The 25888-nt window shown below is 35.9% G+C and overlaps 3 protein-coding genes across 4 annotated transcripts; 1 reads left to right on the top strand and 2 right to left on the bottom strand.

The window, feature by feature from the left end:
- Positions 1-57: 57 nt before the first annotated feature.
- On the bottom strand, positions 58-5672 carry LOC113494598 (casein kinase II subunit beta). Of its 2 annotated transcripts, none has more exons than XM_026873013.1 (8): positions 5575-5672; positions 5249-5324; positions 5074-5176; positions 4215-4314; positions 3748-3839; positions 2328-2517; positions 1825-1922; positions 58-319 (listed from the first exon to the last, which is right to left on the bottom strand). In XM_026873013.1, the coding sequence occupies exons 2-8, from the start codon at positions 5318-5320 to the stop codon at positions 288-290; spliced, it is 687 nt and encodes a 228-aa protein (XP_026728814.1). In that variant the 5' UTR covers positions 5321-5324; positions 5575-5672; the 3' UTR covers positions 58-287. The 2 variants fall into 2 exon arrangements, with proteins under 2 accessions (XP_026728814.1, XP_026728815.1); XM_026873014.1 differs by lacking the exon at positions 5575-5672 and adding an exon at positions 5446-5568.
- A 903-nt stretch (positions 5673-6575) lies between these two features.
- Positions 6576-11409, bottom strand: LOC113494595 (TD and POZ domain-containing protein 5-like). The gene is made up of 3 exons (XM_026873011.1): positions 11353-11409; positions 8463-8531; positions 6576-8297 (listed from the first exon to the last, which is right to left on the bottom strand). The coding sequence occupies exons 2-3, from the start codon at positions 8508-8510 to the stop codon at positions 7302-7304; spliced, it is 1044 nt and encodes a 347-aa protein (XP_026728812.1). The 5' UTR covers positions 8511-8531; positions 11353-11409; the 3' UTR covers positions 6576-7301.
- On the top strand, positions 8970-25145 carry LOC113494597. The gene is made up of 7 exons (XM_026873012.1): positions 8970-10127; positions 11369-11512; positions 13529-13610; positions 22766-22915; positions 23864-23993; positions 24242-24331; positions 24516-25145. The coding sequence occupies exons 1-7, from the start codon at positions 9943-9945 to the stop codon at positions 24704-24706; spliced, it is 972 nt and encodes a 323-aa protein (XP_026728813.1). The 5' UTR covers positions 8970-9942; the 3' UTR covers positions 24707-25145.
- Positions 25146-25888: the final 743 nt, after the last annotated feature.

Genomic DNA, 25888 nt, shown 5'->3' with positions numbered 1-25888 from the left:
TATTTTAAAACATTTTGTTAAAACTGTTTATTTTACACAAAATAAATGAAAAACATATTATACAGAAAACGTAAAAATAAACTTTATTGAATTTAAAAACATAACTGTATCGTTATATGGGAAGTAAAATTAATGGTTTAAATAAATATTATAATTATGTAAGTTAATCGTAGAAGATAGATAGCTTGTACAAGTGGAGCGGCGGCGCAGGTCGCTTGCTCAGTCCGCAGCAGGGTGCTATGCCCTGTGGCCGTGCCCTGCGAGCAGCGCACACGATGGCTAAATTATCATTTTGGAATGTTACTGGAAGTCTTCGTTTCTGCAGCAAACAAACATTTTCTTCTGTTAAAATGTTAGTCCATGATTGTGTTACGTTCGGGCATTACTGTAGTGCGACAAAAGCTCTTGTTAATTTACCGAGTAACGTGATGCGGGTGGTGTATTCACATCGCGTCGGCTCCGCTATGTATTTGGCAATCGTGACAAGCGTATTTTAGCGGTCAATGCAACAAGCCTAAAGCGACTCAATGGGCATCGTCACCGCCGGACGGCGGCGGCCCGGCGATGTGAACAGTCCAGTGATAGCGTAGCTACTACGTTATTTAGCGATTATGTACGTAACTAGCTAAAGTGGTACTCATTTCAACGGTACTATATTGCTTCCGTCGCAAGTTCTAGGCGACGCTACGATGGCTCTCAAACTCGGTAGTTATTATGTCAAACGACAACTAATTTGGAATCTATAAATCCATTCTTATTGCGGGCAGCGGGAGGATTCGACGTGGTCAACATGCAGGATAAGCAAGAAAAAAGGCCAATAGTTGTCTTATCGTTTATTGATAATTACTGGAACCGGTACACAAGAACGAAATAGAATATATCTCTCATGAAAAAAAATACGCGTCCATGTAATGATCACCTACATCCTAATGGTTGTATTCGGATATAAAAATAAAAATACATGAACCCCCTACTATTACTTTATATTTAAATGCAAGCTACAGTACATATTGCTACGTCTCGTGAACTGCATTTACTTACTACAATACTTATGATTTAAGACACAACTCTCATTTAATCTAAAATACGTGTCTGCTGTTACATGAGTACGATCACTCGAGAGATGTCGGATTACAAGACTGTGCCGTGAAATGAATATTGCTGGAGTTACAATCAAGTGTTATTTATAACTAATTGGCCACAGGATAAGTAATTATCATTATATTAATAGTCAGAACAACATCCCACAACAAACAGAATAGCCCCTTATCAGTATTCTATTGTTTAGAAATGTGTCTGCTACTGTTTGTATGAAACAGTGATAGCAGACCAATTGTTATGTTCAGTCCTCGTGTTTAGACTGTTTGTTTACATGTTATTGATACAGATCAAACTCCCGGATACTCACGCCGAGTACGTCGTGCCGGCGGTGAGCTGGCCGACACGCGACACATAGAGCTACCGATGTAAGCCAAACTTCCGCTATTAACACTTCAGACTGAAGCCGTAAGCGTGAAAGTTAGATTTAGAAACAGAAGGAACACAAAAATTCACTGTGCGAGACAAATGTGTCATATAAGAACAAAAAACGATCAAAGTAAATCAGTTTTAATTGCCAGTCTAAATGTCGGCTTGTTTTATTGCCAAAAGTCGGTTAATAGTTCTTATATGGCTCGTGTGTTGCGGTCGCAGCATGAAACTAGATAAGTAGTATCGCGACGTTACGGAAGGCACAGAGAGCGTCCACGGTACGTGGGGGGAGCGTCTGTATCAGTGTGCGGGACTGGGCGCTCGGTCGCGCGGCGGCGCGGCCCTAGCGTTTACCGTTGTTATACGAGAGACTCCGCAGCGGCGCCTTGAAGTTAGCCGCCGCCTGCTGTTGGATCTGGTATGCGAGCGGGTGGATCTTGAAACCGTACAACCTGGTGAAGTCAACATACATGTTATTGAACACACATGCGCAAACAAATCAATGTGGAAATAATTAACGACTACGTCCGGAAAAGCGCATGTTAGATAATACAATTTTTACTTAATAACTACAGGACAGAAACAAAGAAGAATAAGAAGATTTGATGAGATCAATGACATTGTGCAAGCACTATAAGGTAAAGCAAAATATGCTATACACCGAGGCACATAGAGACTAAAATTATCATACAAACAAGGTAGCCGTTCACTAATATGAGAAATAAACATATTGCTTCTAAAATACAAGCTTTGTCGAAAATCAGAGGTAGAAAACAGAAATCTAGTATAAATTGTTTCAGCTATAAAAAAGTAAAACAAAAATTATGGTTTAGGAATAGTTGAGTATAGCTGCTGACCTGGGCACGAACTGCGAGGCGGGCCGCTTGGGTCTGTACTCGGGGTGCACCATGAACACCATGTGCGGGAAGCCCGTGCCGAAGTACGCGCCGTCCGTGTGGTGGTGTCGCGACGACTTGGGCGTGTACACGTCCATGCAGCGCGGACAGTACAGCTTCACCATCGCCTCGCCCGGCACGTCCGACAGCCCTGACACATGCAATACCATGGTAACAACCATCTAGCTTTCATAGTCACGCGTAGTTGTAGTAAACAATGATATAGTCAATAAGCCAATACGTAGTTTTGACTTTTAAAATGCGTTTAAAACCAAATAAGTATTTTAGTCCATTTTCTTCATCCATTGTGTTATTTAAAGATTAGAATTTATTGGCACGCTAATTGTCTTTTTAAAATTAGTATAATTTTATTAATGTCCCCTTAATTAAAACCTGTAAACACCATTATGGACATTTAAATGTTGTGGAATGTTATGTACTTTAATTAGGCAATTATAATAATATCACGTTCCAATTACACTGATAACTAATGAATTTGTACCTTGTACTATACTTCAATAAGTTAATTGCATAGATCTGAGACACGCCGAACAATTCGGCCTTGTATTTGTTTAGCTAAGAGTGAACTGTGGGTCAAGCAAGATTCCAGTTAGAATATAGACGGCACTGTGGCCCAGTATCAGACAAATGAATATTATACAAAACAAATTGCTAAGCCTCGTTTTTCGTTTTCATTATGAAATTTGTCTTTATACTGGCAAAAGAAATACATCAACCAAATGTCTATATATCCGGTTCATGAAATACAGCCTGATGACAGAAGGACGAACAGACGGCGGGCCCTTAGCACTAGGGTACAGTTTTGACCCTTTAGAAAGCCCTGTTCTACTCTGTTGACGGGTTATTAAAAATATAATTCTACTTAGGCTGTCACTAAGGTATATAGGGGCTAGTGACAACTTCGTGGCGCAAATTGTCACACACAAGGGATGACTTCATGCGAAATTTCCATTTAATATATCTTGATTTTATGTTAGTGGAACAAAAGAAAAATAAGTTAAAAACATACTTTAAAGTTTAATTGCTATTATGTCCATGAACATTAGGTGCTTCTTACGTAAATGTAATTTGTTCTACTAGTAAGACGCAAGATTATCATAGCTTTGACTCAACTCAGTAGAATATATTTTTTAAACGTTAAAAACGTGCCGCCATGACAAACAAGACTACAAAACAATGCCACCAGCACCATTAATTCTGGTAGTTTATGCTACCAGAATTGGTGGTGCGGAATGGTGCTGCTTGATGGAACTCTAATCACATAGTTTTCAAGCTGACAGCCATTAATAGATATAATGAAATTACCTGTACTGTTACAGAAGGTAATATGATTAATGAAAAGCAACATTGATGTACTTACCGAGTGGAAGCATAGATTGACATTCACAATAAACACGTGGGCAGTGACCAAAATCGCCCGACTGGAATTTCTCTAACATTTGTCCAATGCCTCTGTGAATAAGCAATTGTTTTTATTATTATCTTTCAGTATTGTGAATTCACAATAGAATATTTATGCAGGATTAGTGAAGTTATCCTTTGAACACATCATGCCCTTTGTATCTAAGGAATGTTAAAGGGCAAGTAAATTATATTGATCTATAATTACAAGAAGTTTAGAATGTGATTTTTTATTGTACCAACTAATTTGTATCATTATAATTGCAACTGTTTTGAATGTGGGCAGAAATATATAAGATGTTTATCTCTTAAGCTCATATAACTTCACGATAAAAATTATTGTTGAAGCTTTTAGTAAAGAATTAAAGTGGAATAAATAAATAACAGCAAAGGTGGTTTTGAGCATTTATAAAATATATTTCTTACCTATTCGTTAAAATGTAACGAGCATGAATCAGTCCATAAAGGATCTCGGAGGCCTGCTCCACCAGGTCGGACTGGTTTGGGTTGTCATCTAGGTCATCATCTTAAACAAATGAATAAATATATTCGGGCATTTCACTTACACAGTAGTCTTTTACATAAATGTGGTATAAAATAATAGTCATATTGTATCACTGCAGGTTTTACAGATTACTGGACTAAAACAATTTGATGTCTTAAGCACACTATATTTGCTGTGGGCTATTATGGTAGAAAAAAAATGTGGATGGACTTTTTAGTTTCACACAAAGCTTTGGCTTTAATGCAGGTTGGAAAAGGAGAGAATACTGGGGAGATATAAAGTTGCCTTAGATTCCTGCACCAATACTTTTATGAGCGTAATTCTAGGAGAGGATTGATTCTTGGCATGCCAGTAATCTACAGGTTCCAACTGCTTGAATTGTTAATTAATTTATTGTTCACCAAATGTGATTGACATATTTAGTATAAAATCACTTCAGTCATAACAATTAGTCATAATGATAAGTAATCTTGTTAGAATAACACACTTGTATGTATATCCCTTCTGACACAGATATACCTCATTAGCATTAAGGTTATGAATTTGAGGCATACTAGTTTGGAGGCAATGTTTATAAAATCACTCATAGATGGCATAGTAGGACTCTCACACAGTCCTAATCAACCATATCATGTACAAACACACACTTCATAATGCATCTTATCTGTTGACATTGTTCACCACAATTGCATGATTATTTTCACGTTTTTTTTTACTTTTAGTTCCATGTCAGTCATAACAAAACGTCAGAGATTGAAGACAACATGGTTTAGTACTCACCAGGCTCTAGGTCCAGTATCATGTCCAATGCTTGTCTGTAGTGTGGCACCTGCTCATTTAGTCCAGTCAAGTTGAATTTATCATTTATGTAATCCTCATCCACCTAAAACATAATATGTTGGATCAATATCTAATGCCATCACCACCATACATTACCAAATATTGAACGATATACCTCGCAAAAGAACTCGTTCCCCCGCAGCCCGCAAAACCATGAAATCCATGATACCTCCTCCGAGCTGCTCATTTTCCTGAAAATAATGTCGTTTGATAAGCAACAACCGTTTGCAATCTGAGTTTCGGACATAAAAAATCCAACGCTTCGGAGTCCACACTGTTACAACAAAATTCTAAGCATTCCTATGTTTTCACCTGTTAAATTACGACTTTGACGTAGTTCACCACGAAATTTCGACACGGAATAGCAAATTCACAATAATTACGTAGAGATACACGCAAAATAAACAGAATTAAATGCTGTAAAATGATGACAAACCTCACCTTTTCGTGCCTTGATTAGCCACGCTTGACGGGAGGGTACCTTGGGATGAGGGAGAGAGAAATTTCAATTGTATGTGTGGGTGTCACAGATTATAGACAAGTTGTTTATGATCACAAAGTTGTTTCGGTTTTGTCTGATTCATTCATTCACAGGAACTTTTGTAGTCTTATAGATGAATGAGATAAAACTAAACATAAAATCTTACTAAACAAATGAGTGAATTATTAAAAATATTTATTTAATTACGACTGTTGTTGACAAAAAGTCGAATTTATGACCATATTAAAGGGAAGCATTAAAAAAAAGAAAACTAGTTTTTTTTTCATAAGATTTTTTCATATAATTCGTACATTAATTTCTGTATCACAGAGATAGTATTAAAATGTATAGGATTCTTCGAAATCAGTTCTTATTTATCAATCAATCTCCGTTCGCCGGCTGTAGCTAATCTAACAGCAAATTATTTTATTGTTCTGATTTTTTCCAATATGTTATTGCTTACCTGTGAGAGAGGCAATTTTAAATCTTGCCGAGCCATATAAAGGATTGAGAAAAAAATTGAAAAAAAAAAACTAGTCACCGATAAAAAACGTCATAAAAGTGAACAAAATGAAACGAAATAACAGACCAAAATTATACACATATGTAAAATACAGTATTACCTACTCAATCTGACTTCACCATTTTTTATCGGTACTATTGTAAAATGTATTATAAAAAAAGGGTGTGTATGTTTGCCGAAGCCAGGTACGGAACCATGAAATATATACCAAAATCGGTTAATTCAATTGGCAGCATAAGGAGGCGAAATTGCTGATGGTAAATCGAAATAAATTGTTGGGTCCCTTTAAAATGTGACCTCTCCTATAGTGTATCTGACTTACCGGTCGGACCATTTTCGTACGGCTGTTCATTTTATAAAGTTGAAGGCGATTTTTTTATGTTACCTACCTACCTAATCAATGTCTTACAAATTCGCATATAAATAAAACAACAATTAAAAATCTTCCTTATAATTGAATACACCGAAAATAACAAACATTTTCACTGCAATAAATACTATAACCACATAATATTACATATGTTAGTTTATAAACAACATAATTTGTTTTTTATTGTGAAGGTGTGGTCACAGCACCTAAAAGATTTACTCTTTTATTTACATAGATAATATATTATGCTCGGACTACTATCACAGACCTTTACCATGTTCCATCTACCTCTGCCTGTCTAATGTTCCTTCATGAATCACATTCCATTGAATAGAGAAATCTCCTTAAATTGATTTAGCTGTGTTAGTCGAGCATTTTCATGATTAGAATATTACAAAAAATAAATATACTGTGCATTACTGCAGTATGAACTATCCATATTTCAAGTAAACCTGCTAAATTACTTTGTTTTCCAAGAAGCTACATTATTAGAAGTGTATTATACATGAGACAACATTAGTGAAATGTCTAGAATAATCCACTCCCGTAGGATCTCAAGATAAATACTCTTAAACTATTTTAAGTGTACACTAAAATTGTAATTTGTGGCATTGGTATTTGGAAACAGCCCTATAATTAAGACAGTCATTACATACTTAATCAGTAACTTTAAGCAATACATATTTACAAATTTATGCTGACACTTTCCTACTGAATCTCAAAAAGCACTGAAACAATATGTTTTTAACACATTAATATTGTACTCGTTTCAAGTTTGCTTTCTTCTTGCAACATCAATCTTTCATAGAACGAGTGTACCGGAACAAGTACTTGGTCAGTTCCACATCAGTCAGGTCATTCCAAGCTTCAGTCTCCATCACTTTCGGGTGATTTGCAATATAAGCAAATACTTTCTTCTGTAAATCCTCAAGTTTATATCTCTTGGCTATCACTGCCATCTCAACAGCATTATTCACACAGATTTGATCACCAATGACATGTTGTGTGAGTGCAAACAGCTGTTTTAGCTGGAACTTATCTGCTATGTCCAACAGCTTCAGGCAGTCTTGCTTCATCACATCCTTGATTGTGCCTGTATATATAAATTCTAAGAGCAATTCCATGTCGACATCACTTATGTCAATAAACAAAGAGGTAACATTGCTATTCTTAATCATATTTCTGAGCACAGGACTGTGTGCGGCCAACAGTATTTTGTGCGCCTGGAACTTCTTATGGCTACCAGACTCTAGAACAAAGTCTGTGGTCTCTTGCTTTGTCAGAAGTCCACTCAAATCATGTTGGAGCTTTATAGACTTGACTACATTACTATTCAACACAAACTTTGGGTTGACATTTATCTTAATTGGTACTATCAGTGTACAAGATGAATTGAAGCGTTCTAGGTCGTTAAAGCAGAATGTCTTAATGAAAAAGTTCTGATTTGGTTTGGTTGATCTAAACATATATGAGGTAAATGTCTCAGGAAGTAACAGATGAGGCACATCATCATCAGGTGCCACTTTTTGTACCAATGTGTTGGAATTTGATGTTTCTATGGAGAAAGCTCCAGTTTTTCTGTGGCACACAAATAAGTTCATTAAATGATTATTTCCATGGCATGATGATGTTGTTATAAAGAACCAGAACTCAGGTTCTGTTTCACAGTAGGTGCCGCCTATATCAAAGTCTCCATTATCTTTTAGCTTGCATAAGGCATCATAAACGCACAGCTTAGAGGCATCTGTAGTTTGGCAAGTGAAAACACCTGACACACAGCCATAGGTAGTCTGTAAACAAGTTTGGATTAATTAATTATTGATAATTAAGTGTCACATAATTTTTAATTTATTCAATTCGCTAGTGGATATAGTGACAATCGCTTAATATAAATAAAGAGAAATAGCTTTTAATATATGATCTCATCAGTAAGTTACAATCATTATTATTTTTACCTTAGATTTTTCGTCTTCAGGAGAAACAGGCGGTGTCGAGAGATCCATTATGAAGCCGGATCCTGCGGTCTATTGGAAATTTTGAGCAGCCTAATTAATTACTACCTAAAATACGATACAAGATATTATTCATGACTAATATTGCACCATGTTTCAAATATAATTAAACATTTTATTACGAATGACTATATGGTAGGTTTTAGATTATACTTTAATTCTCTTTGGTAAATAATGAATAATGTATTATTTAATACTTACAATTTTATCAACCGCACCCCAAGAAGAAAACAAATCTAAATTTGATTCTGATTCGATAGGATAGCAGAGGTAATGAATGAAATGATACAGTAATCAACGATGTGTCATTCTGGTGATAAAACTGAATAATAGTACCATTCTGCAAGAACTTACTATACAGTGTTGCCAGTAAAGAACATACTAAAAGCTTAGGTGGTGAATGAACTGGAGAATAAAGTTACGCCACATCTGCTCCACATTGACCTTAAAGACATTTCCATGAGTATTTAGGCAATTTATTTGATGTTCGTTTTTATTATATAATGAGAGAAATAATAGTAATATTTCTAAAATATAACACCAAAGACTAATTGTTCTCTATATTCATGACACTTTTGACTGCAGTACCTGGGCAGGAATAATAGCTGTTTGTTTCATGACAATCTGGATTGTATTGAAATAAAACCAATGACTGAAATATTTTTTCCAAATCAATGTTCTTACTTCTAGACGTGTTCATGATTTAACGAGGAACTCATATATTTAAATAAACAAAAAAAAAACGATAGGAGAATAATATTAAATACATAACTATATACATGATAATATAGGGTTTTGTAGATAACACTTCAATCAGGAGGAATATCAACGTAGTGCAGCATTGTCAGCTAAGGGATGTCTGCAAATGACAGGACGCGCAATGTAGCACGCATGCGCGGCCCGGGATTCGCTCCGGAATGGCTTGGCCCCTCCCCCTGAATAATAGTGATGGGCCTTTGGATGTCTGCGATAACACTTTTTTATGAAACGAAATTCGAAAATCCTTTTCAATCATTTAAGCTCGTGAAACTTTTGGATCCATGGTAAATTGAAATGAAATAAATAATTAGGATCCTTGTCCTCTGCAGGACTAAATTGAAGCTAAATTGTTTTATACTGAATCACCTTATTCTCTATCAGTTATATATAGTATAATCATCTTCTCCAGAATACGTACAGATCAGTCTTTAATGAGTTTGGAAGACACCAAGAAAGTCTTGCTGCTGCTGACATACAGATCGTTCTGATATCGTCCACAAACAAAAAACAAACATGCACATTTTATAGAACAAATTGTAATGCAGCCTCGTCGATACAAACAGACAGCGCGCGAACTGCCCAGCTCTACACTGCACCATTTTCAAGGGCACATCTTTCAGTAGGCTGCAAGCAGCCGGCGCGGTCGCGCGATGCCAGTCCCGATATGACAACACAACGCGAACACCGTCCCAACGACACTGTTGAGTTATTACCGTTAAAGTCGGCGCTCGTTAACAACAATTACAAAGATGAGGACGCGTATTACCCGCCGCCTCTCAACAACAACCCCTCGAGCTCCAATCTCTACGACTACACGCTGTTGTCGAAGAGGACGCCGGCCTCCAAAAGGTATTGTTGTTTAGTTTAGGTTTCCTGAGATAAACCCTTTCTCATTTTAATTAATAATGTTGAAAACAGCTGTGTGAGTTTAGTTAGTCAGAGGTATAAAGCGAAAGTGTGCTTATATGATATCAGTATTCCCGAAAGTACCTTGAATATAAATTTACAAAGGAATACTGTTTCAAAGGAAGTGTCGAAGATCCTCATTATTTCATCTATCAATAACTAATTACATTTTGCTTATTTTGTAGTCAACAATCCATTATTTGGTAATTTATTTATTTTATGGAATCAAGACTTCATTTAAGAAAGTTCTAGTAACTTCTTCCAATGATTTTAGCTAAAATTAATAAAATCTTATTTAACAAAGAAAACAATTTTACTTGTAGGCGTCCTTGTTCGTTTCATAAATAATAAAAAACAAGGGTCGAATACCCGTAATTGAGGACTGAAAAAGCCAAGACATATTAAGATAATGAATAAAAAATATTATCTTTAGCTGAGTATAAGAGCCCATATTGGTAGTAATTGAAAATTTAAATCGACAAGATGAAAACATAGATATTCCGTTGCCTATGACAACTAAGTACGCAGAATAATCGAGTACCTACAATACGCCTACATCTGTAGGTACGTCACGTGGAATTAGAAGCTGAATATAATGGAGGGTAAAATTAAATTAATCACTACTCGCGGTTAAGAATTTAAGTGCCTGTACGCACTATGCCGAAAATGCTTGTCTGGATCAGAGCCCTCTCTCACATTAACACTATTAGTGTAACCCTAACAAAGGCAAAAATATTAGATTTTTGTTGAAGAACTATTTTTTAAATGAAAATGAACATACGACATGTAGTCTATAAATAGTAACATGTGGACATATCGGTATAAAGTCAAGATATACTAACTTTATCTTGCTGAAACTTGAATCAATGGTCAAGCCTAGATAAGTTTCCGAGGCGGCCGGAAATCGGAAAGTTCAAGCCGCTAAGTCGATAATCTCAAGTAGGCTAAGAAACCAGCAACGTTACCTAATCCGACGTCTGCGTTGTTTAAATGGCTACGCTGTTTTTATGCAGTTCTTTTTTGTGCTAGATATTTACCTATAATTCCCCTTTAAGATATGTGTTTAGGGTGTCCATATCTAGTCTGATTTGACTGGATTAAATATTTCAATTCCTCGCTATGTCTCGTTATTAAAATACATTAGAGCTTCATCATATACATTAATTACCTTCGATTCTTCATAGATTGCTGGCACGCACGTCTCAGCCGGCGCCGACGCCGATGTTGACGCTTTGCGGAGCGCCTCCTCCTTCCAGGAAACGAGAGGAGCTGGCAGCACTCGCCAACCTCAGGAAGAAGGTGTCACCGGCTCTCTTGCAGCCTGAGAAGTAAGTTATAATCTACAATCTGTTTATATTTTTTTTTAAATTTTGAGCTGACTTGACTTTGATGTTACTATCCAAATTGACCAACGACGCGTAAGCTCATGATATACGACCAAACCGGAGTTCACTAATCGACCGCTTGAATTACTTGATAAAGCGGTTTAGTCACGAAAGTTATAAGAGAAAATTATCGCCCCACGTTGGGCGCCAATTAAGATTTTCACTACACCATTAGGGAAATGTACCGTGCTTTGATTGTGATATGGAAAATTGTTCATAAAAGTAGTACTAAGAACATAATATTTACGGCTAGACCAATAAAAGTTGAACGTTATCGTGTCCCGGTTTGGGCGCCAATTACTAATTCAACAAGTAATAACATGTTGATTTTAATAAAATTACTTACTATCCGGTATGAAATATCAAGGGCTGTAAAGACAGCGGCTTTATTATATTGGTTTAACTTTTTATTAAATATTTTTATTTACTTGCCTTCGTGACAGTCCGGTATTAAATCGTAAGAAAAAGTAAAAAGTTCCTTAAAATACTTTTAGAAAATTACTTAAATGAATTCTGTTTCGTGAGTTGACAGGCATTTAGCAAACATTGTACAACATTTAGCGAACTACCTTGATTGCGTGCTAGGCTCCAATATGGCCCAAGGTTCGAAGTGGACGGAGTGGGAGATAAATACACAATGGAAAGCTCGTTTATTACTTCCTCGATAAGTCAAGTAGATAGGTTCGCGTGCTAAAATCTATAGGAAAATGGGTAGTTATTTAGGTATGCTGGATCCTCTTTCAACTCCTACATGTTTTAAACGAAGATTATATTTATGCGTAAATCTATAAAACTACGCAGTACGCAACAGATTCTGATGTGATTTTTTCTGATAGATTATGTGATCCAAGAGGACTGTTCTTACGTAATGGGCAATACAGTAGACAAACACTAATAATTTTTGGAGTTCTGACCTTAAGACTACAGTTTCGTGTGCTTCCTTTGCAAACGGTGGCTGAATCCTACGAGTAAGTCATCCTGGAAGTAAAGTAGGTAATAAATATTGTAAACCTTCGCGTCTACAAAAAATCTGCAGCAGCATAATGTCTGTCTTTTAAGCTTGTCTCATTATAACCACTTATTGGTAATAAATTTTAATCAACGCTTTTGCCAGGGGGTTTTTGTTAATAAGTATTAATCCTTATTAACGTAAAACGCTAATCGTTTCAAGTATTCCATATTTTTTAACTAAGATTTGGTGCGTATTGGCGAAGCCCGTTGTTGGCTTTGGGAGTTCTTAAAGTAATTTATTTTCAGAATTTCGTGTTGATGTATTTTATTTATCATTCATACGAAAAACACGTACCATCCAATGAAAACAAAACTAACACAGGATCACCTCTACATTATTCATATTGGTTATAATGGACGCGAGCTGAGGACCTTTGTCATTAGCGACATTGTTAATTGGGGTCCGAGATCCATTTATATGCGTAGGTAGGTACGTACACGCCTGTGTACATAGTTACACACGGTGCGCTAAGACATGCTAAACGCCTATGGAACTATCTATGTATCACAATTAATTCAAGTACTTACTTACCGATAGCGCGCATCTTGACCATGATTTAGGATTGTTACTAAATTAAGAAATCGAGCATTCACATGATGTGGGCAAGTTTTAAATGAGACCCATAGTTTTGTCTGAATTCCAAAGCTATTAGGTGACTGGCTGAATACGGGATATATCAATCCTTCTTCAATTAATAATAAGTACATTTTATTTACCAAAAATACAAATAATAATAATTTAATTTTGAAGTCGCTATACTATTCTTCTATTTGATTGTAAACACTTTCGCATCCCCGATTTCACCTTCTTCCTACTTTATCCGAATGTCTAGTGTGACTGCAGTCTTTAATAACAAGTGTACTTAGTCAGTTAAAGGTGAAATTAGGAATAAGCTCTATATTACTAGACCTTAATAACGTAATCACACCGAATACGTTTGTTTGCAGGTACGTCTGTAGAAATGACAATGAAGCGACCAAGAACACAATCGAAGAGCCACTTGACAACAGACCCAAACTTTTACAAAGGGTAAGAATATAACTATTTAATGTCTTCAAATTCATTTAAAAAATTATATTCACGAATATATTATATTATATTTTCGTGATTATTTTTTTTTTGCTATTCAGAACTTATAAAAATTAAAAGATTTTTTTAAACAACGTTTCTAAGTAATTCTACTTTTTGTGAAGCGGATATATTTTTTATCGAAAAATGTTTAGCTGATGGACAGTCAGTAGAGGTCTCCCTTCGCACTAGGTAGAAGAAACTTTGAACCACATACCAATAAACTAATTATAATGGATTAGCGTTGTGGGAGTAGTTTGTAATGAAGATGAACGATCCCATTATCTACTAGCCCCGACTTGTTCGTTAAATAGTTGCAAATCCCATAGGATTATTTATAATAGTGGTATTAGAAGTAGCAACCCGACGCGGTATGAGAATTAGATAGAAAAAGAAAAATGTAGATATTTTTCTAGACTAAAATTTTAATACAATGCGGGGGTGGTCCAATAAATTATGTTTTCACTCTTTTTCGTTCGGCCCAAATATCTTTGTTTAGAAGACAACTGCTCAAAATAAATTGTTAAAAAAAAGCAATAACTATATGTATTCACACATTATTATTGCTAATAAAAAAAAAACGTTTTAAGTTAAGGAAAGCAACAAAACGAGAACAAACGTTACCGTAGACTTAGCGTTGGCGGGATCTCACGACTCTTGATTTATTCATGCTTATGACGTCTTTGTTTACATTATGTAATATGTAAGGAGGTATAATAATATGATTTTGAGAAATAGGACGCGACCTTGACCTGATGCGGAACTGTTTTGCTACCTCGAAGGGCCCGATCGTGCTCATTGGGCCGCTTCCAACCATGAAAATGACCTATGACATGACAGAAAGGTGAAAATAAGGAAATCCAGTTATAAAACTTTGTCACACGAAGGTCGTTTTTTGATATTTATGTTATTACCCGGTTGTTAAATATCAGGGACGACTTTGTAACTGTATCTGAAGAAATGATCATAAACATCATTTCCAAGAAGTTTTACAAAAATCTACATCAATCTTTCAGTACCTACAGGACTTACACAAATCCGAACAAGAATACCGTTTACGTTTTTGTAAGTAGGCTACTACCGAATACAATCGAAAGTTAATAAACGTACACACAAGGTAAATCAGAACAATTACTATCTGCAAATGAATCAGCAATTACAAAAGTGGGGCAAATATTTATCTTTGTGATAAATGACCAATCTATATGATGGATGAACTTACCGACAATACCTAGCCTGTAAGTTCGCTATCATTTGAAGGCTTTCGAAGGTTTCTCGTTACCTAAGAATCTTTCCCACAAGGCAAGGTCGTATCCATAATACTTATTTCGGAATGTTGGAATATACCCGTATAAGGCCTGAAGGTATAGTGTATACCTTCTTATATAATATCGAATTTTCATTTAGTATAAAAATATTGAATTTTGTTCATGGTGTCTCTTAGTTTTTGGATTCATAGAATCTTTGGCAAGAAAGAGGAAGCCTAAACTAAGCTTCTTCTAATTTACTAGAATGGCCCAAGTTTTCTTAAACTAATTCCACTGGTCACTTTTAAATATAAGTAGAAATCGTTCGTATTTTGTTCTAATCTTTTCTACCTGTATTGCCGTAGAAAACTAAACATTAAAACAATCCTACTCTCCTACAAGGAAAGCTACAAAGTATAGAAGCTTCGTAGGTCTATTAATCACTGACTCGGCAGAAACACGGAAACTAATTTCCGCGGTGAGTTTCATGCTACACGTAAAAAATTACTCGCCGTAACCACTTATTCAACTTGGCAAATATAAACTTTATTATGCGCATTTTTAGCAGCGTTGGTCTACCCACACGCCGCCTCTTTCTTTGTTTTTGGAGGGGAATCCGTCATGTGTTACTCCCGCGTGCTGAAAAGTTCGTGTTTACCTTTTATGTACCACTTTCTTTAAGGCATAATACGGAGTATTCATGGAAGTTTTGTGTATAATGATATAAAATTGGATAAAATAACGCAATTACATAATTATTAAAATCCTCACGTTTACGGCTCCGATGAAATAATAATGAGGTTAAGAAAACCGTAAAACAAAAGAAAAACTTTTTGAGTTTGCTCTGCTACTTCCTCCAGTTATATCAAAACTGGGGTGAAATTGTGACCAATTTTCGGTGGCGAAATTTCTATAAATCTTGATTTAAGTTATCCTCGTCGCTTGAAAGGGGTTTTCCGGCTTTCGAAATGAAACGAGAGGCACGCGGTGGGCTTAAAAGTTCTTGACGTGGGATAAAACGTTGGCCTATATACCAAGTTGCTCGCTTCATTGGTTTTGTGGTCGCAACGCCCCTATTATTATTTTGTTCATAGATTTTTCATTTTTAGGAGCAAACAATTCTTGGAATGCGTCTTGTATCTTGGAATTGCACGTAGGTACTCGGTTCTAACGTTTGTACGAGAAGTTTTATTTATTCTAACGTATTCTATAATACCCGTGGGAGGTACACAATACTGACAGGTGAATTGTATTTGGAGGAGTTCTTACGTTATGCATTGTATTGGCTCTGTATTCCTTTCGTTGAATTTTCTTGAAGATTTTTGAGATTTTTCTAGGTAAGATTCTATTTCCAATCAGGATTTGCACCATATAAGCAAACAGTTCCGAAGTTCAGGAAAAGATGAATTTTCTCATACATATTTGGATGAAAGTAAGAATGCCACCGAAGCTATTCTATTTATTTTTATAACCTTTTAATAGAATATATTTTTCGAAAACCTCTTTTATGGGTTTACAACGGAAACATAGTTTTGCATTATTTACCTATTACGCGTCGTTATAATGATTTATAGTCAAGTAATGGTGGATTCCGAGCTAATAGCTCCATTCCTGTGTTGCTCGCAAATGGCGAAGTACCTACTTACCTAATTCACTATACCTACGTGCAAATGTGTACACACTTATAGCTAGTTTAAATTCCCTTTTCTTTGTTTAAATGTAATACTTTTTCTCACGCTTTACCAGAAACAAAATAAAAATTTCTTAAAAAATAAATATTTAGAATTTTGGAGTCATTTGGAGAAGCAAAAGCGTAGCAAAACTATATATTTTTTCCCTTCCCGAGAGAGCTACGGGCTATTTTCCAGTCGAAGTCAAGGATTATACAATAGCATTTCTATTCAGTTCAGCTCCGAACAAAAGCGTTGACTTGCATCGATACGGCCACGTTTACCGAACATCTCGAGTGTATTCCTTTCACTAAGAAAGAGTTTATCTCTAAGACACAATACAATTATTCTGTATTGTACTGCAACCGGGTCGCCAGTTTATTTCAACTAACAAAGCCGTAAAAAAGGTTTTCGGCATCAAGAAGTAAATGGTATACGTAACACAATAAAATTCAATGTTTCGCTAGTTATCTTAGTAACTTTTATGCTAAATGCTCCATACACAAGCAATGTAAGAACCTTAATAACTTGAGACGTAGTTATAATAAGTAATGATAATCCACACCAATATCTATAATCCCACAATTTAGAATTATTAATGTCATGAGTTATAACTAAGCCAGTCAATCTACAAAGTCCTCTAATCACCTTCCAGAGACATGTAGATAGATATTCCACTCTTGCCGTGCTTCGCCGACATGTGAGTCCCAATTAATTAAAGGATTTCGTCGTAAAGCTCTGTCCCATATAATTGATAACAGCCCTACATCACAGCGAGGTTCAACTTAGTTCTAGTCTAAATAATATTTACCTTAGTTGTATTCTGAAAGCCCTGGCTTTGAATAATTTTCTGTTATCTTCTGTAGACGGTGTTTTGCTTAAGTTTAGGACGCCTTTATAAAGTGTTTTCGCGGATGATCTTTGGTTGAATTTTTGTGGTGGGTAATGTTGATTTGGTGGTAGATGGGTACTGTACTGGGTAGTTAGGAGTACTGAAAGATATTATTAGCCGACATAAGTTATTGTTTGCAGGTAAGTGTCATAATTGTATAACTTGTCATTGGCATTCGGTTTGTGAAGTTCAATTTATAGTCTACCCACTCCAAAACTATTTCAAATACCTATTAAATTTGCTTTCCACTAGACTTGTTTATTTGGCCGGCTTCGTACTTACGTAAGTTTATTGAAAATCCTGAATTCGTGTTCGGATAGGGGTCGTTTTGCTTTGAGTTCGCTGGCAGAGTGCCATGTGGTCGTGACCTTCTCTTTACGTAACAGACAATCTCGTTAGTTTTTACTTTAATACATTCAGGACTTTGGAATCGATTTCAAATGTTTCAATATTGCTGTGACCCTAATGTTGCGGCAGTCATTTGTCAAAGACGGAGTGTCGAAGTTTATGAGTCTTTTAGCAAAAATTCTCAAATGGGATTATGACCTAGGAAAACAGTCTCGTCTTGTACAGAAATGGAAACTGCGTGAAATGAAAAACCATGCAACCGACTTCAAATAAAACGGAGCCAAACTTGATGAAATTTTTATGGGACCAAACACACCGACACCTTTTTCACTTTATATGAAAAAGAACTAACAAAATCGGTTTATCCAGAGTCTGTGGCAACAAACATAAAAAAATACAAAATACAGACGAATTGAAACCCGTCTTTTTGAAGCCGGTTGTAAATATATTTAAACTAAGTAACTACTCAAATAATATGTCTACTTGACTGTCAAATCAATGTCGAATAATTTAAATAATACATTCACGTACATTACCAGAAAAATGCATAAAATAAATGCAAAGTAAACCATATCTTGTTTTAATTTCGTTCATCAAAATTCAAAATTTCCATTCATCAATTACGATGCAGACGAGGAGCTTAAGGTACCCATAACTACGTAACTTAGTTCATCCACCTCACGCCAAAGACTCATAAAGACATCTGAATTATTGCAGAAATCAAGTGTCAAAGTTCGTTGGAGTTCGTGATTAATTTACAGACTTAGGGTAAGTTCACACTGAGATACGAACGGTAGGTACCTAAAGAGACTTTTTATGATGCTATCTTTATCAAATTTATTATACTTCGATCGGTTACGCAACTCTTAGTTAGTCAGATTTTTTAGGATGTCGTTTCTAAAAGGTAAACCATATCTAGAGGGGAACCCTATTAGTAAGGCTCCGCTGTTTTTCCGTGTGCCATCAGGTTGTTTCTCCTGAACCGTTATAGCTAGTCAGTTTAAGCTTTCACAGATGATTTTTTCAAAATTCAAAATCCAGGTTAAGCAACCATTTGCACCGTCAGTAATTTTATGGGTGACTATTTTATATTGAAAAAATATTTTTCTTTAGTCTATTTGTACTGAACTCCCAGTGTCATAAGTCTGTCTTTTGTGTTAAATATTCGATAAAAAAAAACGTAAATATTGCATTAAAAAACGCTATGCACCGCTATTCTTTCAGTGAGATTTGACCTTTAGACACGAGTGTCAAGCTTCAAACGATGTGGCTGGGGCCTGCAGCCAAGCATGAATCTTTAGGGACTCTACATGTGGAGTAGTGAGGGTTTCCACCTCTGTGGGCAGCGCTGAATAAGTCACTACAGTCTGTAGTTTTCTGAGAAAAGCTTGCGGTATTTCAAGTCGCAAAATTTACGTGTATATATACAGACTGGTTTATGTTATGGCATGTTTATAGAATTTAACAGTTTTGCAGTAATTGAAACTTCCATTTTGTAATAGATATTAGCCACGGTAAAATGAGCAAAATAAGTATCAATTGGCGCTGTAATTTAATCAGTATTGGAAAAGCATACAATTTTACGTTCAGAACTAAAGCGCAGTCAGTAATAGGGAAAGCGTTGATTAACTTATTTCAGATATTAGAATTGAAAATGTTGTTTTTTTTTTTTTTGTGGATACTATGAAACAACTTTGATGTTCCATAGCCTTTAATGAGTCTTTAGTTCATGGTAAAAAGAAATCACAAGGGCATGGTAGTTGGTTAATTATGGTTAATTTTAAATAAGCAGCACTATTCTTTTGGCAAGCTGTAGCGTAGGTGCAATACATTTCATGTAGATTTTTTTCTGCCAGATAATGTAAGTGTAATTTGAATGGAGCATTTATGTATTATATGGGAGCTTTCTTTCTCCAACGAAGGGTAGGTAATTTTGTTATTACTAACCTTTCAAACCGTTATCAAAAGAAAAAAAGACATTCATTAGTAATTTTTTCATAAGACCAAAAGAAACTGAAAAAACCAAGTAATTCATTATTTTTTTTGCTCTGCCTAGAATTTTAGCAGCAGTGCATGTAGCGTGCAGTTTCCATTGACTCTCGGCTTTTACCGTAATGGCGGCCACTCGTGTAAGAGTGCCCCCTTGTGGCTTGGAGCAGTTCGAGGCACGCGCGACCCCGGCTTTCTTCAACATTTTCCAAGTTCTATTTAATTGAACTTTTTCACTTACGCTACTGGTGGTGTTGTATGAACTGCAGGTTAAATGTTAAAGAATTCTGTAACTAAGGTTGAGTAAATAGAATAACAATGTTTAGTAATGTATTACTATAAAACTTTCCAGGGCTGGAATTTAATTATTCATATTATTTATATTTACTTTCGTGCGACGGATTTATAACTATTTACATAATAGGTACCTATACGTATGGTATGATAAATACGCGTGAGTAAACTTTATAATTATATATTATAATATTCAATTAATACTTCCATTTTAGTTATCGCTGCAGATATAAATTACAAGCATTGCAGAGAAATTCCAAGCTATGTTGTATTCCTTTAAGAATGAGTCGGAATAACCTAGGCAGCGATTTTTTAAACCTGCTTTTAATTATAATGATGCAACCTCAAAGTAACACCGTATACATAATTATAAAACTAACGATGCAATACGTCATTAAAAAAAATTCAAATATGAATTGAAACTGAAAATATCGTCCAATTAAAATATATTTAAATGTGGCTAGGGTGCCCTTGTGACGTGGTACTCGAATCGCGTGCACAGTTTGCCACGTGCTCGCCAGCTTTTAAAATATGCTGCATATTTGCATTACTTGAATTTCGGCCCTTTCATGTAACTAACACGGTATAAGACGTCTTGGGGCTCACGAACATGGTAATAGGGTGTTAGATATACATAAATAGATAAGCTGCCAGGCCGCATGATTACCCGGGTGCGGGACTAGGGTCATACGTCATGAGTGAGATTACTACTCTGTACCTATGGAATATAGGTACCTTCATCAAGGAGAATTAAAAAAGGAGTCTGGTAACCTGGTATACTTCATACTAAAATTGGAACTATTTAATATTAAGACTTGATATGGATAATTATACCGTGATATTTTTGTTTTTTAGAAAATCTATGACCATTAAGTCTATCTTTTCCCTACTTGGGGCTGGCTTCTTTTCTAACCGGATGCAGCTAAGTACCATTGTTTACACGGACCGGCTGTTTAAGGCTAGCTGTTAAACTTTCTAGCTTCTATCTACCCGTAACGACTTCAAGATGTATAAAATGCCTTCCAAAACACGGAGGAACTCAGATCAACCATTTTGTGCACTTGCAGCTAAGCCACCGGCTAGGACAGTATTTTCGGACTAGTTAGAAAAATATTTTACGTACCAAATATTTCGGCATATCCGTTAAATTTTTAGCCACCTTTTTTACCACGGTAGGTAGGTATTTATTGTTTTAATTATTTCTCAAAGTTAAGAGGTTAACATTTAGAGTTAAAAGAGCTATTAGATCTAATTTCACCCTTAGTCAGCAACTCAGCACGTACAAATAATGGGGTTAAATGTAAATTATTCAGGGGTCTTTTATAATATTTAGTGTATCACTTAAATGTCTATCAATCATCGTGTTTTAATATTATATGTAAGTATATGAAAAACGTCAGGTGCCTTATTTGATTGATGATCGTGAATATTTTCATACCTGAGCTGAATTCAAACGATATTCTTATCTGTTTTTGATAAATGGACTCCATAGTTTTAGAAAGAATTTCAGAATTTCTCCCATCCATTTTTATTTGAAGATTAATGAGGGGACTGCGGTTTTTATGTTATAACGACAGACTTGTTATCTGATTATCATGCTATCTACCCTAAAGCTCTGGGTATATGCAATTTTTCACGGATTTAGATGTTTATTTAGCTGAAAAATAAAGCATGTTAACTTTCAGTTTACACGTTAACTTAAAGCTTCCGAAAATACTGAACAAAGGGGACCACTAATAAAAAATTCGAATTAAAAGCGATACGCCAGGCCAGCACTATAAAATGTCCCGGAAAACTCCAGAAATTCAGGCTTCTCCTTTATTGCATAAAACATTTTATAGGTACCAAGAGTACCAACGTAGGCCAGTTAGGTACTCACATAAATTCTACGTTGGCCAAGTGCTCCAAGTTATTTGGCTCGAGCCCAAACATGTTGTGCGGAATACAGGTAAATATATTAGTTTCCTAAGTTATAGAGGTTCCCTGAAAAAAACTGCTTCTGCCGTAGACAGACTTTTTTATTTATCAGCATTTTTTACGAGAATTATTACGAATATTAAAGGTAGATCAAGTATAATAAACAGACTAGAGAGACCACACAAAATTAATATAATGCATCCCCATTAGATTAACTTACGTGGTTGATAAATTAAGCATAATATGTTTTAGAGTATTTATCAAATGTGAAACTGACATTAGGTAATACTCAGTGAGTAGGTACTTATACATAATGCAAAAAGTTAGCGGCATGTGTTGAGTTCCCACGGCTTGCGGCGATGGCAAAGTGCAAATTCCAATTAGCAAACTTTTCAGTTACGATTGGATGCAGAATTTGCCGGACGGCGGACACCCGCCCGTAGCCCGGTTGAATGCCAACCGAATTTAAGTGCACAACTTGCAACTAGCATCTAAGTTATAATTAAAAGGGGAGAATAATTTACTAAGTACGATGCCAATGTTTCATGTTAAATTTAAAAACATTTTTTTGTTAAGAAAATTGTCGCTCGAATCTACAATAATTCGAACTATAACAATGATTTATTTTCTTTCACATGATGATAAACACAATGATGAATCTAACCATGATTCTTGAAACAATGAACTGAGTAAAGTGTAACATTAAATAGAATCAAAATATATCAGCGTTCTTTATAAACAGAGTTACATACGTTACAGGTTTTGCAGTCCAGACCAGTGAGCATGGTGGTGCAGTGGAGCGAGGTGCGGACCGCGTGGCAAGACAGCGACTTTATCACAGAGTGCCTCTGCTGGCACAACGTATATCGGCAGAGACACAGCGCCCCCCAGCTTTATATGGCACCTGAGGTAACAAAATTTATAAGTACCTATCATTTTGTCGTTAAACTCTCGGTCCCACGATGGGCGCCATTACTTTTATTCTATTTTTTAACGTGTATTACCTTTGGCACTTAAAGTAGGACCATTAAATCTTTTTATTAACATTACCTATTATAAAGTTGATATACAGTAAGTGTCTATAATAGGTATGTTCACAAAGCTGGGAGTAGTAGGTAAGTATACATAAAAACTTTATAGCAAGTACACATTGGCGTTGGTGCGGGTACAGAAGCTGCGCGCAGGTGTGTACAGTACCCGAGACAACATCCGTATATATTATGAGAGCGTGAGTTGCGAGAGTTATGTTCTGTTTGCCTAGAGGTCCCTTAGGCAAGATTTAACATTGATCCCTAAAGTATAGGTACAGAAATATAGTAACCATTTTTCCTAACATACAATATGTATAAGACTAAATTCTTTATTGTGACTTGTACCTATTCATCTTGAATATTCACATGCACCATAATAATTAACCATGTAAAACATGAATTTCTCTTATTCGGATAGAACTTATATAGCATATAATATTATTTCCGACATAGTCACGTATTGTCAGCGCTCTCGGCTCACTCCGTTTTAATCGAGCTGAGTATTGTGTATTTGAGCGTAAAATTATTTAAATCCAGAGGATTAAGTGCGCTGTTGTCTGTACTGTTGTTATGCAGTACGCGTAACAAAGTCTATATTTAGAATTTGTATTGAGTTTCTGTATCTACGTAGATAAGCACACTAGATAATAGGCGAAAGTTGTCAAATAACCTGAAAGGTAAGGATGTACGCCAAAAAAGACACCGTAATACAATATAATACTTATATTTATGCATATAACAGATCAAAGATTAAGTTTACGCGTACGACCTTATATCAATCATTTAACAAGATGTGTAATAAACTTATCGCAACCCTAATCCACAGCTGTGCGACTACGCCCAGGCGTGGGCAAACCATCTAGCCCATACTAACAAGTTCCACTACAGGAACGACCGCGATGTCGGACAGAATCTGTACCAGCGCCCGGTCAGCGCCCTGCAACCTGATGTCACAGGTATTTAAGCTTAACAATATTTATGTTCCACATTCTCATAGGGGATTATGAACGCCACTTAGCTTGGAGACGTTCAAAATGTATATTTGGCATTAGATCGTCCTTTCTTGAATACGGCTATCAGTCTGAACATCCATTCTTAATTAGTTTTTTTTTTTATTCTTGTGTTCTTCTTCTTCACAACATCACTTATTAGAAAATGCCTAGTTCGAATAGAATTTAATTTCAAATTTGGTTGTGTCTGACAGGTCAAGAAGTGTCTTCTTATTGGTATGCCGCCGTACGTCAATACAATTTTTTTAAAGAATCTGATGTCCTCCATGCCAACGTTAATGCAGGTGAGAGCTTTTAGCTTCTGAGTTTAAAAAGTCCTTCAACTTAGTAGAAGTTAGGTTAGTACTTAGTCTGCAGTCGTGCAGTTTAAAATAAAAAGGGATTAATTATAGGTAATGAGTATATCAGAATTTATTGTAGTTGGTAAGAGAAAATGTTCATGCTTTTTAACATTATTAATATTTTCAGGTCACTTCACGCAAATGGTGTGGGTCGCAACAACGTTCTTTGGAGTTGGCAAGGCACGGTCGCGGGATGGCAAAGTCATCGTGGTAGCCAACTACTCGCCGCCCGGCAACATGTCGGGGCAGTTCGAGACGAACGTGCTGCCTCCGCTGCCAGAGAACTTCCCGGAACTGCCGCCGCCGCCCGAGCACTGACGACGGCTCTCCATACGTGGCAGGCGGCTTAAGATCGATGCCACGTTCCTGCATTAATGCAGTCGTAACTCAGGAAATATCGATTTTAGAAAGCTTCATGCTTGATTATTTCATAACAGAAACTATTTGAACAACCTAGAGGATATCTAAATTGCCAAAATATCCGTTTTTAATTTAATTAGAGGAGCCAACCTCTGAAATTTACCGCCTTCGCAGAAAACCCACTTTAGCAAGTGACCAGCTTTTTCATCATGGCGAAGTAATTATAAAAGATATTGATATTTCCTTGAATTACTGTTACCGGCCTGCAGTAGATTCATTTTTAAGTTAAAAGAGTTGATTTTTTTTTGCATAAGATTTAAAATTAAACTTTTTAACATCATAAATTCATTCGATCTAACAAGATTCCAGGCTTTTGGCTAGTAACTCATAAAATATATAATTTTCCTCGAATCATTAACACATGAAACACCAAAAATCCGTCTTCGAATCACGCCGCCGTCCGCAAAAAAGCATATAATATGTATTGATTGTATTTAAGCTTGTATCGCAATTTGGGCCAGAAACATGCAACCTCGCGTATTGAAATATTTTTACGTCCTTTCGAGGCAAGTGTATTTCCATTAATAGAGCTTTAGCATTAGCTGAGATAATTATTCTAGGGCCATAGTTCTGGAACGTAAATAAGACCTTCCTGTCTGTCAAGCCATAATCTCCTTCTCTCCATCTCCATCGCTGGAACAATCGGCATAATATTATGGCCTCTGTTATCTGTAGCCTCGCGCATTTAGCTAGCCTATATTTATCTCTCATGTCTATCATTATCAAGGTACTTATTCTATGAAGCAGAAGCACTCGATTGTCAATTGTCGTTCAGCAGTTTTGGATAAGTATCTATCTTAAATTCCCAACGAGTAGAAGTGACTTTAAAGAAGTGAAGCCATACAAGTCAGTAGTCATCACTGACCAAAATGAGTATTTTGAACGGTCATGTGTTATTCTATTACGGGCTTACTCTAATTATAATCGTTTTATCTTGACGCTTTATTCTAGACTAGTCAAACGGTTGTTTTTCCGAGCTTGAATTTTATAAAGTTAGAAAATAGAAGCAATACGGTTATACGCACATTTTAGATAATTTTAATGATATAGTTAGGGTAACGCGCGAAGTTAATGTAATGA

Source organism: Trichoplusia ni, chromosome 5 (assembly GCF_003590095.1).
Source record: "Trichoplusia ni isolate ovarian cell line Hi5 chromosome 5, tn1, whole genome shotgun sequence".
In the NCBI taxonomy this organism is placed as follows: domain Eukaryota; kingdom Metazoa; phylum Arthropoda; class Insecta; order Lepidoptera; family Noctuidae; genus Trichoplusia; species Trichoplusia ni.
This window is presented reverse-complemented; position numbering and strand designations above follow the sequence as displayed.